At 40.2% G+C, this 18570-nt stretch overlaps 1 protein-coding gene across 4 annotated transcripts in view; it reads right to left on the bottom strand.

The window, feature by feature from the left end:
- The window catches only part of LOC128694641 (diacylglycerol kinase zeta), an 881430-nt gene that overhangs the window by 555105 nt on the left and 307755 nt on the right, over window positions 1-18570 (bottom strand). For 2 of the 4 annotated variants that reach the window (XM_070095876.1, XM_070095874.1), the window contains one exon: window positions 15508-16107. In XM_070095876.1, coding sequence (XP_069951977.1) covers window positions 15508-15989 — 482 coding nt within the window. In that variant the 5' untranslated portion in view covers window positions 15990-16107. The remainder of the gene's footprint in view (window positions 1-15507; window positions 16108-18570) is intronic. The other 2 variants (XM_070095875.1, XM_070095877.1) reach the window with 1 other exon arrangement.

Genomic DNA, 18570 nt, shown 5'->3' with positions numbered 1-18570 from the left:
CTTTTTCACTGCTGCACCGCTCTACATGTCTCTGGTGTTCCATGGAGAGTTCCAGTTCTGCCAGTTAATTTCCTTATTGCTGGAATACCCTAGTAACAGTAGTTTAGCTTTGGATTTTCTTGCTTTCTCTACTACAATTTCCAATACATGAATAGTTGCTCTGTTGTTTTTATCACATTCTTCCCGGATATAATCTGTGTTTCGTTTTGTAAAACACACTGCATAACCCTTCATAACTTGGGTAACGATCGTGTTCCTATACAGGATAGTGGGTATATGATTTATCTTGTGTTGTTCGTTTTTCTCCAGAAAAAAAATAACATTTTCGTGCTTAGAATATAAAAATCCATTAGTATATAAATATCCAGTACAATAACCTACTGTACGCCAAACTGAAAAGACTAAATTTGACAAAACACAGATTCATACAGTTATTTTAGTATTTTGTTCCATTGTTATTACTGTAGTTTCTCCTACAGTTGTTTCAGTATTTCACTCCATTATCATTACTGTAGTTACTTTCTCCTACAGTTTCAATATTTCACTCCGTTATCATTACTGTAGTTACTTTCCCCTACAATTGTTTCAGTATTTCATTCCATTATCATTACTGTAGTTACTTTCCCCTACAGTTCAGTATTTCACTCAATTATCATTACTGTAGATAATTTCTCTTACAGTTGTATCAGTATTTCGTTCCTTTATTATTACTGTAGGTGCTTTCTCCTATACGTAAATACTAAACAGTCAACAAAGGAAAACTTTATTTAGATTTTACATGTGGAGAAAAAATCATTTTGGTCTTTTACAAATTCCCTAAATTATTTTTTATTCATTTCGTGCTTATGCCATCTTATATAAAAGCTTTACTTTCTGTTGTTGTCTCTGCATACGCATGTAACTTTACACATCCGCATACTACCAGTAAGCCTCTATCAGTAAAGTTTGACACCCAAGGCTCTAAGATGCAGCCTGCAACCACACGCACACCGCTAGGCAAACTACTGAGGCATTCCCACCTCCCTCTCAGTCTTACTCTCAACACCTGGCCTAATACGGAAGGCGGAACTTAGGTCAATGTACCATTATGGTCAAAGTGTATGAAGGAGAGAGAGAGAGAGAGAGAGAGAGAGAGAGAGAGAGAGAGAGAGAGAGAGAGAGAGAGAGAGAGAGAGAGAGAGAGACTGTCTCGGGGTATTCGACGGGAAGGAACACTGGAACATTAGGAAAATGAAATGGCATAAAGGGTAGGGAGGGAAGAAAGAAGGAGCAAGTAGGGTTGGGAAGGCAAGGGGAAGGAAGCAGAGGGGGCATGAAGGGTGGGGAGGGAAGAAGGGAGAGACATTAAGGTAAGGAAGATATGGGTACAGAGGTGAGGGAGGGAGGAAAGGGAGGAAGACTATATAGCAGTAACCAAGTTATCTGGTTGTGTGTTCCCTGTCATCACATGGTGGTATTCATGTGAGGTTCTCACTCCTGTCTTTCCTCTAGTGAGAGGCTGCAAGGAAGAGAAATCTCCCTTGGAGAGGAAAGAATTGAAAACGTGTAGGTGCAGGTAGTAGAGATAGTTATTATACCACAAGGAGGGCAGCCATCAGCACCCTCACCCTGGCTGCACACTTCACGTGACTGGCATTTGGAATATATTCTCACAGCATACATCAATAAACTGCCAAATAAAAAACGTGGCTCTTCTACTGTTCTAAATGTTCCCTGTATGTTGCCTAAAGATTAAACATAATATGCACTTACAAATTAGCCATAAATTAGTACAGCTGGGGCCAGGTTGTTAAATGAACTAATAAAAGATAATGAAACTAGCTTGTAAAATACATAAATTGACTATGATCCATAATAATGTTGGACCCTTGCTGGGGAGAGAGAGAGAGAGAGAGAGAGAGAGAGAGAGAGTAAATCCCTACCTTACAAAAGATGCGTTGGGGTGTACACTACATAACATTATCATGCTACCAGCACCAAGTATGTGACTGGTGATAGAGCGACCACGCTACTCGTCGGGAACTCAACTTGTGAACAGCTTAAAAAGCATAAAAATGTACCACGGAAAACCTTTTAAAAATATAAAACCCAGAGGATTAATGTTTTGATTTCAATAAATAGTATTTCAAGCGTATTAACAATATAATTAATCGAATTTTATTATTCGGTCTGCCGTGCCCAATTAGCAGAAATAAAGTTACCGGAAAATGAGTAAAATTTCACCAACAAATAAACTAGCGACTTGTTTTCTTCGGGATTCACAGGCGACGATCCACTGAATAAAGTGAATGGATGAGTAAATAAAGATATCATATGCTACGAATAACTCTCAAATAATTATCTTCATAAACATAAAAGCCTCATCTGTTCCCTAACTATTCTAATTTGTGAGGTTGGCACGTTAAAAAAATCAAATGCGTTGTATATACTAATAAATTTGAAAGAAAAAATTCTGCAAGAGGCCATCCATCCTGTGGTAACCTCTAGCTCAGTGAGTGTGTGTTTAGCTCTCATGCAAAAGAATTCGGACTCTCCTTATGCATGCTGTCCATCTTCATTTAACAATAATTAGGTACCTGGATGTTAGCCCACTGTTGTATGTGGCAGCCTAGGAGGTGGCAGTATACGTTAGATAGGGCTGCATTTTGACATGAGTTAAAACAGGTTAACAGCTTAGATGCTCACATGCAAATGTTTATTAATTTTAGATAAAATGTGTAACGAAGGATTTGAAAAAAACACTTCCCAGGAGACAATAAGAAAGATATATGAAAATGAGTAAACATACATGACCCTACCCTAAAACTCAACAAGGCCTTAGACTCACTCCAGAGGAAACATAATCATTACAAGCGTTGGGTGGGAATTACAAGGAACATAAACTTGGCAGAGAGAGAGAGAGAGTTCTGAGCATCTTGGCAGTTATGGAAGTAATTTGCAAGTTCTTGGGTAATAATCTGCCAACTTTTTAAAAACATTTTTGTGCCTGAGCAGAGTTATCACATCTCGTCGACGTTTGCTATTAAAACGTTTTATTCTGACTCTGACTTTTTATTTTACTTCCTCATTTCTCCTGATTTTCACTGATTTTAGTCTGATAGTATTTACTTTTTCTCTATTTCATTCACGTATTTGCTGTACTTTCAGTCATCCTCCCATATGTAGTATTCCGCTTCACCATTCTCTCATTTGCCTTTAACCTCCTTTTACTCTACTTCCCACCTCTTTTATTCTTCCGTTATTTTATTCTGCTTCACACTCCCTTTATTATGCTCCCCCCCCTCTTTTTGTTCCCATTATTTTAATTATTTTATTCCCCTACTTAATTCAAGATACATTTTTTTATCTTTCATGCTGCTTTCCCCCTCATATATTTTTTTCTACAAAAAATTTATAACAAATTAAGCTTTGTGAAGCCTAATTAGTGATATTATACTAGTGGTAATATATCCGTGACCGGCCGAGCTACCACTAAGGTAACCAATAATACACCAATGTTCTCTACATATGAACAATGTTCTTCCATTAACAAAATGTTCTCTTCATGAACATCTGGATGATGTTTCCCTAAACTTTGTTATTTTCATGAATCAATGAAAGCTCTGCGTGAACAACTGAGTGTTCCCCCCAATGTTCTTTTCATGAACACCTGATTGTTATAAACTGATTGTTCTCTTCATGAACAACTGAAGGTTCTCTTCATGAATAACTGAAGCTTCTCTTCATGAACAACTGACGGTTCTCCATGAACAACTGAAGGTTCTCCATGAACAACTGAAGGTTCTCCATGAACAACTGAAGGTTCTCCATGAACAACTGAAGGTTCTCCATGAACAACTGAAGGTTCTCTTCATGAATAACTGAAGGTTCTCTACATGAACAACTGAAGGTTCTCCATGAACAACTGAAGGTTCTCTTCATGAATAACTGAAGGTTCTCTACATGAACAACTGAAGGTTCTCCATGAACAACTGACGGTTCTCCATGAACAACTGAAGGTTCTCCTTCATGAATATGAACTGAAGGTTCTCTTCATGAATAACTGAAGGTTCTCTACATCAACTGAATTCTCCATGAACTGAAGGTTCTCTTCATGAATAACTGAAGGTTCTCTACATGAACAACTGAACTGGAAGGTTCTCTTCATGAATAACTGAAGGTTCTCTACATGAACATGAACAACTGAAGGTTCTCTTCATGAATAACTGAAGGTTCTCTTCATGAATAACTGAAGGTTCTCTTCATGAATAACTGAAGGTTCCCTTCATGAATAACTGAAGGTTCTCTTCATGAATAACTGGAGGTTCTCTTCATGAATAACTGAAGGTTCCCTTCATGAATAACTGGAGGTTCCCTTCATGAATAACTGGAGGTTCTCTTCATGAACAATGAATATTCTCTATGTAAATTAATGTTCTCTAGTCTGGTTGACGAATTTTGTAAAAAAAATGTATAACTAATTAACTCACAAGTGTGAAAGTAATCTAAGCAAACTGATAAAATATATGGTATTTATTCACATATTAAAAAAACTTAATAGAGTATATTAAATGAAATAAGCAGAAATAATTGAATTTAATATATACAATAAATCAAATGCTGATAATATAACAGGTCAAGATGAAAAATTTATTTAACATAAATTATTCTCCATTTTTTTATAACTCTAAGATATTATATTCACCACAGACGTGACTTGATATGACGAAGTATTGTATCTTAAGTAAAGACATGACTTGGTTATATGACCTCAATAATGGACCTACGTAGCTCTATCTATGAATTGGTCTGTCAACATAGCTTAAAAAAATTCAGAAATTTTAGTAATAACGAATTCATTAAGTTTGTAAATTCTACAACTTATGTTCAGATTATAATCATGTGTCTATACAACTTAAATATATTTCGTTCAAGCACGAATTTCCATGCAATAGTTTTAATAGCCTTTTTGTTATTATTACTATTACTATTATTATTATTATTATTATTAGTAGTAGTAGTAGTAGTAGTAGTAGTAGTAGTAGCAGCAGTAGTAGTAGTAGTAGTAGTACTAGTAGTACTAGTAGTACTAGTAGTACTAGTAGTAGTACTAGTAGTAGTACTAGTAGTAGTACTAGTAGTAGTAGTAGCATCATCCATGGGAAAGTGGAAAAGAATTCCTCCTCCGTAAACCATGCGTGTCGTAGGAGGCGACTACAATGCTGGGAGGAAAGGTCTAGTAACACTTTCTCCTGTATACATTACTAAATTTATAAAGAAAAACTTTCGTTTTCTTTATAGGTCACCCTGCCTTGGTGGGATTCGGCCGGTTTGTTGAAAAAAAAAATATTATTATTACTGCTGTTGGAAAAATGTTGAACTTACATGGATTGTTCAGTCCTGGTGAAAATAAATCAACAATATTATTATTTTTTACATAAATACACAAAACATTTAAATCCTAGCCAAGCACTGATGTATTTCTTTAATTGATAAAAATCCAACTTTTCCCCGGTCTGTCCTATGTAAAATTTATCACATTTTTGTACAAATTACCCTACACGCAACCATGAACAATCTCTGATTAATACTTTATGAATATTTTTTATATAACATTTACACTGTTAAATACAAAATATATTTTAAACGTAATCAAATGTATTATTATGGGGAGCGCTAAACCCGTACGAACTGCAGAGAACCTGAGGAGGGGTAATGAAAGGCATTCAGGCTCAACTGGAGCACAGATCCAATTCCCTAGATCCAGAGCCCTTCACCAGCATCAAGGAACCTCCCTTGAGGGGATAAATATTAAAAACGTCCTATAAACTTCCTGCCTCGACTGTGTTTCTCCACTAACATCAAGTGATCCTTCAATTTCGGAATGACCTGCTTATGCAATAACTCATGATTATTAAATTATTATTATTATTATTATTATGCATCTCGAAGGTTTTTATTTCAGATATAACACGAAGCCTTATTCGATCAGCTTTATTCGTAAAGTCCAGTATTCGGAAAAAAAAAAACGAGAAAAAAAGTCCTAATATTGGCAAATATCACTATATTCAGAACGACGCATTTTTTTTTTTTTGTATAACTTTGTCCTCTGTATTCGGATGCATCTTTATTCGTAGAATCTGATACTCGGAAAAAAATATAGAAAAAAGTATTATTAATTAAATTAATAACTGTATATCTTCTGATCAGAAATAAATCAATGTTTGGCTTTACTTTGTTATCCTAAGTTAAATCTACATAATCTATTTTTGTGTACACATAACAACTCTGTGACGGAAATACCATTGTAAATATATATATATATATATATATATATATATATATATATATATATATATATATATGTTTTGTACCCTGACCAGCCGGGCTGTGGTTCGTACGTCAGTTTGCGTGTAGCCAGCAGTAACAGCCTGGTTAATCAGACCCTGACCCACCACGAGGCCTGGTCTCAGACCGAGCCGCGGGCGCGTTGACCCCCGAAACCCTCTTCAAGTATACCCACAGTTTAAATAAAACTTAATTACCTACATCCATGCTTACTTAAACCTTCGACGCTCGTAAATCTAACGGAGAAAATGTGGATTGATCTGGTCCTGTGTAAGTACCAATTTTCCTTTTGTCTTGCGAAAAAAACTGGGGAAAATTGAGATAATAATTTTCATGAGATAAGTCCAGAGAGCCTCGCCAGACTGGCTTCACACTTCAGCGGTAATAACTGATGATGCAAATTGTGAGAAACTTAAAACAACAGCCTGCCTCTTCAGCTTTGCTGCAACACTGGTGCGTCTTAGCGAAAAGCTTGAAACAGTTTTAGACTCTGTGTGTGTGTCCTAATATGCCATTTTCTTAGAAGAAATTGTGATATTTCTTTCCGTAACAAAACTTATGAATACCTTTCCTGATTAGCTTCAGATAATCACCGTTAATATTTAACTGAAATAGAAACTTACGCCGCACTCTGCAATATTACTTCCGCGTATACTGGCGTACTGGGAACTGCGGCATGAAATACAGGGATATTTTTTCAATGTGTTTAATACAGGCCATAGGGACTGAAAGTCAGATTTCATGCAAGGAAAGCGAGAGCAGCTCCACTTTTCTGGATGAAGAGCCCATCACCACAACCTCTACACAGCCACCTACCACTTACGGTGCCTGATCAAGGCAACCAACCCCCCGCCCTCCGGACCCAACCCAGCCTATACCATTAATTACATTTAATTTGCAGCTGTTATCAAGTGCGGTGAGTGGCAGAAGCAATCTAGGAGGCTGGGGCCTCCAGCCTCCAGGTGAAGGTGTCTGATGAACACCTACACCACTGACGAGATGCAACACATGAAGCTGGGGCAGCACCAGTGAGGGGGCGGATCCTGGGGCAGCACCAGTGAGGGGGTGGATGATGGGGCAGCACCAGTAAGGGGAAGGATGCTGGGGCAGCACCAGTGAGGGGGCGGATGCTGGGGCAGCACCAGTGAGGGGGTGGATGATGGGGCAGCACCAGTAAGGGGAAGGATGCTGGGGCAGCACCAGTGAGGGGGAGGATGCTGGGGCAGCACCAGTGAGGGGAAGGAAGCCGGTCCAGCACCAGCGATGGGGTGGATGCTGGGGCAGCACTAGTGAGGGGGTGGATGCTGGGGCAGCACTAGTGAGGGAGTGGATGCTGGGGCAGCACTAGTGAGGGAGTGGATGCTGGGGCAGCACTACTGAGGGGGTGGATGCTGGGGCAGCACTAGTGAGGGGGTGGATGCTGGGGCAGCACTAGTGAGGGGATGGATGCTGGGGCAGCACCAGTGATTGGGTGGATTCTGGTGCAGCACCAGTGATGGGGTGGATGTTGGTGCAGCAAGTGATGGGGTGGATGCTGGTGAAGCAACAGTGATGGGGTGGATGCTGGGAAGCCTGGTGATAAGGTGGATGACGGGGAGCCAGGGTGGTAGGGTGGATGATGGGTGAGCCTGGGTGATGGGGGAGCCTGGGTGGTGGGTGGATGATGGGAGAGACTAGGTGATGTGGTGGATGATGGGGGAGCCTGGTTGCTGGGGAGGATGGGGGACTCTGGGTGATGGGGAGCCATAACTTTTTCAATGATTCTCTCCTGTCCTTCCAGCCTTACCTAATGTTACTTTCTCCTCCACTTCATGACTTAAGTATTGTTACTTTCTCCTCCACTTCATGACTTAAGTATTGTTACTTTCTCCTCCACTTCATGACTTAAGTATTGTTACTTTCTCCTCCACTTCATAACTTAAGTATTGTTACTTTCTCCTCCACTTCATAACTTCTGTGTCTTACCCCCCTCAAGGAGGTTCCTTGGTGCTGGCGAGGGGCTCTTGATCCAGGGAATTGGATCTGTGCTCCGTTTCCCTGAATTGAGTCTGAATACCTTCCAACCCCCCCCCACATGGGCTATATAATCCTACAGTTTTAGCGCTCCCCCATGATTATAATAATTATAACGTGTCTTACCAGCTAGCGCCTTCAGACTGTGTCTCAACAATGTACCTACAACCGTTTCTTCCAAAAATAAATTTGAATATAGATGTTGCTGAATTAGACACATGTGCAACTCTTGGGTATCTTTATTGAGGAAACGTTTCGCCACACAGTGGCTTCATCAGTCCATACAAAGGAGAAACTTGAAGAACAGGAGGAGAATGAGGTAGTCAGTCCCTCAGCTTTGAGTCGATGTGGTCAGTCAATCAATCTTGAATAGATTGATTGATGGACTGACCACATCGACTCAAGGCTGAGGGACTGATTACCTCATTCTCCTCCTGTTCTTCAAGTTTCTCCTTTGTATGGACTGATGAAGCCACTGTGTGGCGAAACGTTTCCTCAATAAAGACACCCAAGAGTTGCACATGTGTCTAATTCAGCAACATGTCGGTTCTCTGAACCATTCATCTACAATTGAACATAGATGTTTCTTTTCACATTTTGTTTTACTTAAGAAATTGGCGTTTGCATTGTTTGAGACGCCACTCACATATTTCTCTGTTCCTTTCACAATAAAATTACAAAAATACTTATTTCTTGCTCTAAGCTGAGACTAGCAATGTTCGCTTACCATGGCCGCCACACGCTCACATGTATGAACACGTAATGTGCGTACGTATGCGCGCACATGCGTTTGTGTGTGTGTGTGTGAGCAAGATTGGGACTACTATTCTTTCATGCTGAAGCAGGTGTTGGTACCAATGGCTGCTGTAGTGAGAGTGTTTTTCATCATCTAAGGTAACCAGCTTCTCATCAGACAATATCCTCATAATTACGTATCTTCCCGAGAAATTCTGTATATAAAGTTACTTAATTTTGAAGTACTGCATTACATGTGATACTATGTTCAGTAGTTACTGTTATATTCCACTGGTACAACTGATGTTCAGTAGTTACTGTTATATTCCACTGGTACAACTGATGTTCAGTAGTTACTGTTATATTCCACTGGTACAACTGATGTTCAGTAGTTACTGTTATATTCCACTGGTACAACTGATGTTCAGTAGTTACTGTTATATTCCACTAGTACAACTGATTTTCAGCAGTTACTGTTATATTACACTGGTACAACTGTTGTTCAGCAGTTACTGTTATATTCCACTGGTACAACTGATGTTCAGTAGTTACTGTTATATTCCACTGGTACAACTGATGTTCAGCAGTTACTGTTATATTCCACTGGTACAACTGTTGTTCAGCAGTTACTGTTATATTCCACTGGTACAACTGATTTTCAGCAGTTACTGTTATATTCCACTGGTACAACTGATGTTCAGTAGTTACTGTTATATTCCACTGGTACAACTGATTTTCAGTAGTTACTGCTATATTCCACTGGTACAACTGATGTTCAGTAGTTACTGTTATATTCCACTGGTACAACTGATTTTCAGCAGTTACTGTTATAATAAAGTTGGTAGAATTACCGACAGTATGTAAAGTAAAAGGACACAAGTGCAACTAATGTGACATGATTTTCAATTACTGTTATATTACACTGGCAACTGTTAGTTACTGTTATAGCCAGTAGTACTGTTATATTCCACTGGTACAATGACATAGGACACTGGTAGAGTTCAGGTTATATATAGGCTCACAGAGTGAGGTGCAATACTAGTGCCATTACAGTACATGACACAGAGTATATATAGTAGTAGGTGCAATACTAGTAGTAGTAGTAGTAGTAATACAATATGGTAGAGCAATTAATTCGTACGTGAGTAGAAGGATATAAAAGCTATTACTTGGGTAACATAAAAATAGGTTGAACAAATATAGACTGGATAGAGGCAGTCTGTTTCAGTGTTCACTCTCTGTAATGTGCTTTGTGTAGTATAACAGGAGAGACTATGTGATGGCAGGGTTTACTGTTTTCAGGAGGATTCTTGCTAAGACTTCAGAGATGGTGAAGCTGCCGTTGTTTTGTTTAATTGTATTCGAAACAGCGATCAATGCTGATTCGAGGCACTTGCGTCTGCGGAAATTAGTTTCTTTGATCACTAATTGGGCGTCTGTGAATTTCATGAGATGATTGGTGGAATTTCGGTGTTGTACACAGGCGTTGTTCAAGTTATCGTTCCTACCTGCGTAAATGTGTTCATTGAAGCGGGTGTCGAGGTTTATTGCTGTTTCACCTACGTAAATCTTGTCACAGCCTCCACAGGGTATAATGTAAACTCCTGCGTTGACTGGTTCGTGGTGCTTTGATTTTGTCCTGGTTAGATCCTTTATTGAAGTGCTAGAGGCGATGGCGACTCTGGTGTTAGCTTGTGAAAGTACTTTAGAAACGTTCTGTGCAACCTGGCTGTTGGGAAGAATTATAACTTTGTTGGGAGTGGTGTTGGTGCATGGAGAATTAAGGATCTGAAGAGCTCTTTTCTTGCAGTCTTTGATGAAAAAGGAAGGAAAATGTAACTCAGTGAATGTTTGGTGAATGTATGTACATTCCTCGTCAAGAAACTCAGGACTACAAATTCGGTATGCTCTTAGGAAAAACCCGATCATGATGCCTCTTTTGGTCTTGGTATCTTGACTGGAATAGAAGTGTGTGAGATCATTTTTATTGGTAGGTTTCCGATAAACTTGAAATCTTAGGTTGTTGTCTACTTTGTGAATGAGGACGTCGAGGAAAGGTAGCTTGTCATTGGACTGGACTCTTCTTCTAGTGTAAACAGGATCGCCGGTTCAACTGCGTTGAGCCTTGCCTGAAGACGTCGTCCACGTAACGTAACCAAGTGACGCTTGAAGGGATGATGTTGGCGAAGTGTTCTAGCCAACTTATACATGGAACACCTAGAGTCCGAACACTTCGCCAACATCATCCCTTCAAGCGTCACTTGGTTACGTTACGTGGACGACGTCCTCGTAATAACTCCCAAACGTTTTGATGTACGGAATCTTCAGGCAAGGCTCAACGCAGTTGAACCGGTGATCCAGTTTACACTAGAAGAGTCCAATGACAAGCTACCTTTCCTCGACGTCCTCATTCACAAAGTAGACAACAACCTGATGTTCAGTAGTTACTGTTATACTCCAATGGTACAACTGGTGTTCAGTAGTTACTGTTATACTCCACTGGTACAACTAATGTTCAGCAGTTACTGTTATATTCCACTGGTACAACTGATGTTCAGCAGTTACTGTTATATTCCACTGGTACAACTGATGTTCAGTAGTTACTGTTATATTTCACTGGTACAAATGATGTTCAGTAGTTACTGTTATATTCCACTGGTACAACTGATGTTCAGCAGTTATTGTCATATTCCACTGGTACAACTGATGTTCAGCAGTTACTGTTATATTCCACTGGTACAACTGATGTTCAGCAGTTACTGTTATATTCCACTGGTACAACTGATGTTCAGTAGTTACTGTTATATTTCACTGGTACAAATGATGTTCAGTAGTTACTGTTATATTCCACTGGTACAACTGATGTTCAGCAGTTACTGTTATATTCCACTGGGACAACTGATGTTCAGTAGTTACTGTTATATTTCACTGATACAAATGATGTTCAGTAGTTACTGTTATATTCCACTGGTACAACTGATGTTCACCAGTTACTGTTATATTCCACTGGTACAACTGATGTTCAGTAGTTACTGTTATACTCCACTGGTACAAGTGATGTTCAGCAGTTACTGTTATATTCCACTGGTACAACTGGTGTTCAGCAGTTACTGTTATATTCCACTGGTACAATTGATGTTCACCAGTTACTGTTATATTCCATTGGTACAACTGAGGTTCAGCAGTTAGTTGTATTTCAATGGTACAACAGATGTTCAGTTGTCATATTCCAATGGTACAAAGGATGTTCAGCAGTTATTGTCATATTCCACTGGTACAAGTGATGTTCAGTAGTTACTGTTATACTCCAATGGTACGACTGGTGTTCAGTAGTTACTGTTATACTCCACTGGTACAACTGATGTTCAGCAGTTACTGTTATATTCCACTGGTACAACTGATGTTCAGCAGTTACTGTTATATTCCACTGGTACAACTGATGTTCAGTAGTTACTGTTATATTCCACTGGCACAACTGATGTTCAGCAGTTACTGTTATATTCCACTGGTACAACTGATGTTCAGCAGTTACTGTTATATTCCACTGGTACAACTGATGTTCAGCAGTTACTGTTAATTCCACTGGTACAACTGATGTTCAGCAGTTACTGTTATATTCCACTGGTACAACTGATGTTCAGCAGTTACTGTTAATTCCACTGGTACAACTGATGTTCAGCAGTTACTGTTAATTCCACTGGTACAACTGATGTTCAGCAGTTACTGTTATATTCCACTGGTACAACTGATGTTCACCAGTTACTGTTATATTCCACTGGTACAACTGAGGTTCAGCAGTTAGTTGTATTTCAATGGTACAACAGATGTTCAGCAGTTATTGTCATATTCCACTGGTACAACTGATGTTCAGCAGTTACTGTTATATTCCACTGGCACAACTGATGTTCAGCAGTTACTGTTATATTCCACTGGTACAACTGAGGTTCAGCAGTTAGTTGTATTTCAATGGTACAACAGATGTTCAGCAGTTATTGTCATATTCCACTGGTACAACTGATGTTCAGCAGTTACTGTTATATTCCACTGGCACAACTGATGTTCAGCAGTTACTGTTATATTCCACTGGTACAACTGATGTTCAGCAGTTACTGTTATATTCCACTGGTACAACTGATGTTCACCAGTTACTGTTATATTCCACTGGTACAACTGACGTTCAGCAGTTACTGTTATATTCCACTGGTACAACTGATGTTCACCAGTTACTGTTATATTCCATTGGTACAACTGATGTTCAGTAGTTACTGTTATACTCCACTGGTACAACTGATGTTCAGCAGTTACTGTTATATTCCACTGGTACAATTGATGTTCACCAGTTACTGTTATATTCCACTGGTACAACTGAGGTTCAGCAGTTAGTTGTATTTCAATGGTACAACAATGTTCAGCAGTTATTGTCATATTCCACTGGTACAACTGATGTTCAGTAGTTACTGTTATATTCCACTGGTACAACTGATGTTCAGCAGTTACTGTTATATTCCACTGGTACAATTGATGTTCACCAGTTACTGTTACATTCCACTGGTACAACTGAGGTTCAGCAGTTAGTTGTATTTCAATGGTACAACAGATGTTCAGCAGTTATTGTCATATTCCACTGGTACAACTGATGTTCAGCAGTTACTGTTATATTCCACTGGTACAACTGATGTTCAGCAGTTACTGTTATATTCCACTGGTACAACTGATGTTCAGCAGTTACTGTTATATTCCACTGGTACAACTGATGTTCAGCAGTTACTGTTATATTCCACTGGTACAACTGATGTTCAGCAGTTACTGTTATATTCCACTGGTACAAAGGGAGAGAAATAAACACGTTAATAAAACAATCCATGGAACATAAAACGAAACATTTAAATTAGAAGTATTATCAGTTAATGATTAAACAAATATTATATTATGTAATATACAGTAAGCAGTACAATCTACGTAACAGAACTTACCATTATGATGAATAAAAATGCATTACAACAGATATATAAAAACAATCATGTACCCATCTTTTGGATACCATAATAATCCCAGCGGAATACAAAACTAAAGCACCAAGCAGTAGCTTAATATATAACTAGCGCACCAAGCAGTAGCTGAACACACAACTAGAGCACAAAGCATTAGCTGAACTAGAGCACCAAGCATTAGCTGAACACAGAACTAGAGCACCAAGCATTAGCTGAACTAGAGCACCAAGCATTAGATGAACTAGTGCACCAAGCATTAGCTGAACACAGAACTAGAGCACCAAGCATTAGCTGAACACAGAACTAGAGCACCAAGCATTAGCTGAACACAGAGCTAACGCATAAAACATTAGCTGAGCATGTAATTAGCGCAAAAGGCATTAGCTGAATACAGAGGGGTAGTGGTAAGCATAAGAAAAAAAATTAATATAGAACTAGAAGCGCATGAAGTATTGGGTGAAAAAGAACAGAAGATAAAAAAGCAGCAAAGAAAGTAAACAAAAAAAAAAATAAGGAGAATCAAAGTCTTTTAGCAGTTCGAGACTACAGGAAAATACACAAGTGTTAACAACTACTGGATATTTGTATAGTTATAATCCATATTATATAAATAATCTCGATTTATAAGAGTAGGACTAAAAGTGTCAGAACTGCTGTTATATATGAGAAGAGAAGCACACAAGATCAAAGATTATTTATAGACTGTTTCAATGGGGATGTGACCCTGAGTATGTCTATCCAGAGCAAAAAGTTGTACAAACTGAACACTAGGGTATTATAAAGGAGCTTCTCTTCATCGTTGGAATATCACATGTTTCTATAGTTTATTTTGCTCGGATGACGGTCGATTGCCGAGTGATGTAATTCCGTTATCAATACTAGTCATATCAATATGGAGAAATTCCCCTAAGTGTTGCACATGTGCGACACATAATCCGTTTATTAAATGTCTTACGTGTTACACATGGGTCTGTACAGCACACCATAATCAATTTTGTGTTGCTTCTCACATGTGGTTCACTCCCGGACTTCATCATGCAAACATGCCATGTTAGTAAGCAGTTTATTTACCCATGATAATTAAAAGGTAGCAAAAGTTTCCTATATTAGCAAAGTGCAGTGCCAATCAGAAGCATCGTTAGTAAAGTACTGCATATACCCGTGGGCTGCCTCATTAACCTCAGGATCCTTATAGCACCACATTAACCTGTGGGCCAGTGTCATACTGCCAGTGTCATACTTAAACATGATAGTCAATGGGTCAATAAAAAGCGGAAATATTTCTACATTAACTGCTAAAAAAAAGGATAGTACCGTAATAATCCCTGAACTAATTCTGCAATGTGAGACCATAACTTTGTGTAGTGTAAGCCCGCAGTACCGCATGCTCCACATGATGCCTGACCAGTGCCTGTGGCAGGCTGGTTTGAGTGTAAGTTACCTGAGAAGCTCTGGAGTGAGGGGTGCCAGCATGACAGTGGCCCCGGCGGCCAGTTGCAGCATGTCTAGATTACGAAGAGGGCGGGGTCGGGCCCTCCGTGCCACCCTGGGTGCCGCTCCACGAGGCAGCGGTGCCCCATGGTAGCAGGTGTAAGAGGGTCGGCGTTGCCGTTCGGTGCCAGCACTGCTAGTCCTCCTAGTCTTGGGTTCCTCCTCCTCCTCCTCCTCCTCCTCGTCCTCGTCCTCTTCCTCGTCATCGTCACTAGCCATTTTGGCCCCGCCCTCGCGGTCTTCACCCTCCAGGTCGGCGCCCATCCCGGAGTCATCAGTGTTCTCTCGGTCTGGGTCTGTAGGAGTCGGATGACTGCCGAAGGCAGCGGGTACAGCGCCATTGAGTGCCCGCAAGCGGTTGCGTCTGATGTTGTGTGAGGGGCCATCAACGCCGAGGACGCTCTGGTAGAGCCCCTCCGGCCAGCGGTTCATCACTTGGCAGGTGGTGTAGGGTCACGAGGCGGGGAGCAGCCGCAGGGGGTGTGTGCCCCAGCCCGCCTCTCACGGGGGGCGCCTGTTGCCCACACCATCACACGCTCCGCAACCTTCACTTGGGAGGAAAACAACACTGTCACTAACATGTTATACTTGGTCAACGATGTTGTTGCTGCTGCTGCTCCTGTTATTACTGCTGCTGCTGCTACTACTACTGTTGCTGCTACCTGTAGCCTACCCACCTGTAGTCGATTCCGGGAGTTATCACCCTCGTGGTCCCGTCGAGATCAAACCTCCTGGTAGATGGTATGATCACTCAGACTGTTAGTGATACCTGCAGGTAGCATCACAGCCCGGCAGGTCAAGATCTGGGCCATAGTATAAACAAAACCTTTCTAAATTCATCAGTACCTTACCCTGAAACAACTGGATGACGCCCTAAAGAAACGTACATTCGCTCATTCAACATCTATCTTGCCAGAAATACAAAGGCATAAGTAACTCTCGTATTTACTTTCCATACTTACTGACGCGAAAACTAAGATTGTTCTTATGTTTGCTTTCCCTTCTCCATCCCGTTTGCCCATCTCCGCCTATTCTTCTCCTCTATCTCTCTCTCTCTCTCTCATTTTGATTCCAGGGTGAAAAAGTTCGAGAATCTTGAATAATTAATACTAAACAAAAATCCAAATCAAGAAAAATTCTAGTCGCAGTCAGTGAGCTGTGTTTATTTCTGTTACAAACAATGAATTCCAGGGAAATAAGACAATTTCTTTGAGGGAACCCGAGGTAATTCTCTAAACAAAAAGCATACAGTGATGCCATGTATGTTGTTCTCCTTCCCAATGTGTCTTCAATAATGTATTTTGTTTTCAAATAAATTTCGCAAACACAGAATACAGGGAGTGGCAGGAGAAAATACTCAAATAGCTCCGGGGAGAAACCTGAGATTTCCCTTAAGTAGCTTTTTTCTCTTCTCTGAAGCTGTGGGTCCCCAGCTTAAAGGTGGTACCTCCATTCACTTCATATCATTTTTTGTTTGTTTATATATATATATATATATATATATATATATATATATATATATATATATATATATATATATATATATATATATAATATTTATTATCACACTGGCCGATTCCCACCAAGGCAGGGTGGCCCGAAAAAGAAAAACTTTCACCATCATTCACTCCATCACTGTCTTGCCAGAAGGGTGCTTTACACTACAGTTTTTAAACTGCAACATTAACACCCCTCCTTCAGAGTGCAGCACGTCAAGTATTAAAAACCATTTGTCTCCATTCACTCCTATCAAACACGCTCACGCATGCCTGCTGGAAGTCCAAGCCCCTCGCACACAAAACCTCCTTTACCCCCTCCCTCCAACCCTTCCTAGGCCGACCCCTACCCCGCCTTCCTTCCACTACAGACTGATACACTCTTGAAGTCATTCTGTTTCGCTCCATTCTCTCTACATGTCCGAACCACCTCAACAACCCTTCCTCAGCCCTCTGGACAACAGTTTTGGTAATCCCGCACCTCCTCCTAACTTCCAAACTACGAATTCTCTGCATTATATTCACACCACACATTGCCCTCAGACATGACATCTCCACTGCCTCCAGCCTTCTCCTCGCTGCAACATTCATCACCCACGCTTCACACCCATATAAGAGCGTTGGTAAAACTATACTCTCATACATTCCCCTCTTTGCCTCCAAGGACAAAGTTCTTTTCTCCACAGACTCCTAAGTGCACCACTCACTCTTTTTCCCTCATCAATTCTATGATTCACCTCATCTTTCATAGACCCATCCGCTGACACGTCCACTCCCAAATATCTGAATACGTTCACCTCCTCCATACTCTCTCCCTCCAATCTGATATTCAATCTTTCATCACCTAATCTTTTTGTTATCCTCATAACCTTACTCTTTCCTGTATTCACCTTTAATTTTCTTCTTTTGCACACCCTACCAAATTCATCCACCAATCTCTGCAGCTTCTCTTCAGAATCTCCCAAAAGCACAGTGTCATCAGCAAAGAGCAGCTGTGACAACTCCCACTTTGTGTGTGATTCTTTATCTTCTAACTCCACGCCTCTTGCCAAGACCCTCGCATTTACTTCTCTTACAACCCCATCTATAAATATATTAAACAACCACGGTGACATCACACATCCTTGTCTAAGGCCTACTTTTACTGGGAAAAAAATTCCCTCTTTCCTACATACTCTAACTTGAGCCTCACTATCCTCGTAAAAACTCTTCACTGCTTTCAGTAACCTACCTCCTACACCATACACTTGCAACATCTGCCACATTGTCCCCCTATCCACCCTGTCATACGCCTTTTCCAAATCCATAAATGCCACAAAGACCTCTTTAGCCTTATCTAAATACTGTTCACTTATATGTTTCACTGTAAACACCTGGTCCACACACCCCCTACCTTTCCTAAAGCCTCCTTGTTCATCTGCTATCCTATTCTCCGTCTTACTCTTAATTCTTTCAATTATAACTCTACCATACACTTTACCAGGTACACTCAACAGACTTATCCCCCTATAATTTTT

The sequence above is a fragment of the Cherax quadricarinatus genome, chromosome 51, assembly GCF_038502225.1.
Source record: "Cherax quadricarinatus isolate ZL_2023a chromosome 51, ASM3850222v1, whole genome shotgun sequence".
NCBI lineage: Eukaryota > Metazoa > Arthropoda > Malacostraca > Decapoda > Parastacidae > Cherax > Cherax quadricarinatus.
The sequence above is the reverse complement of the archived record's forward strand: the minus strand, read 5'-3'. Positions and strand labels throughout refer to the sequence as shown.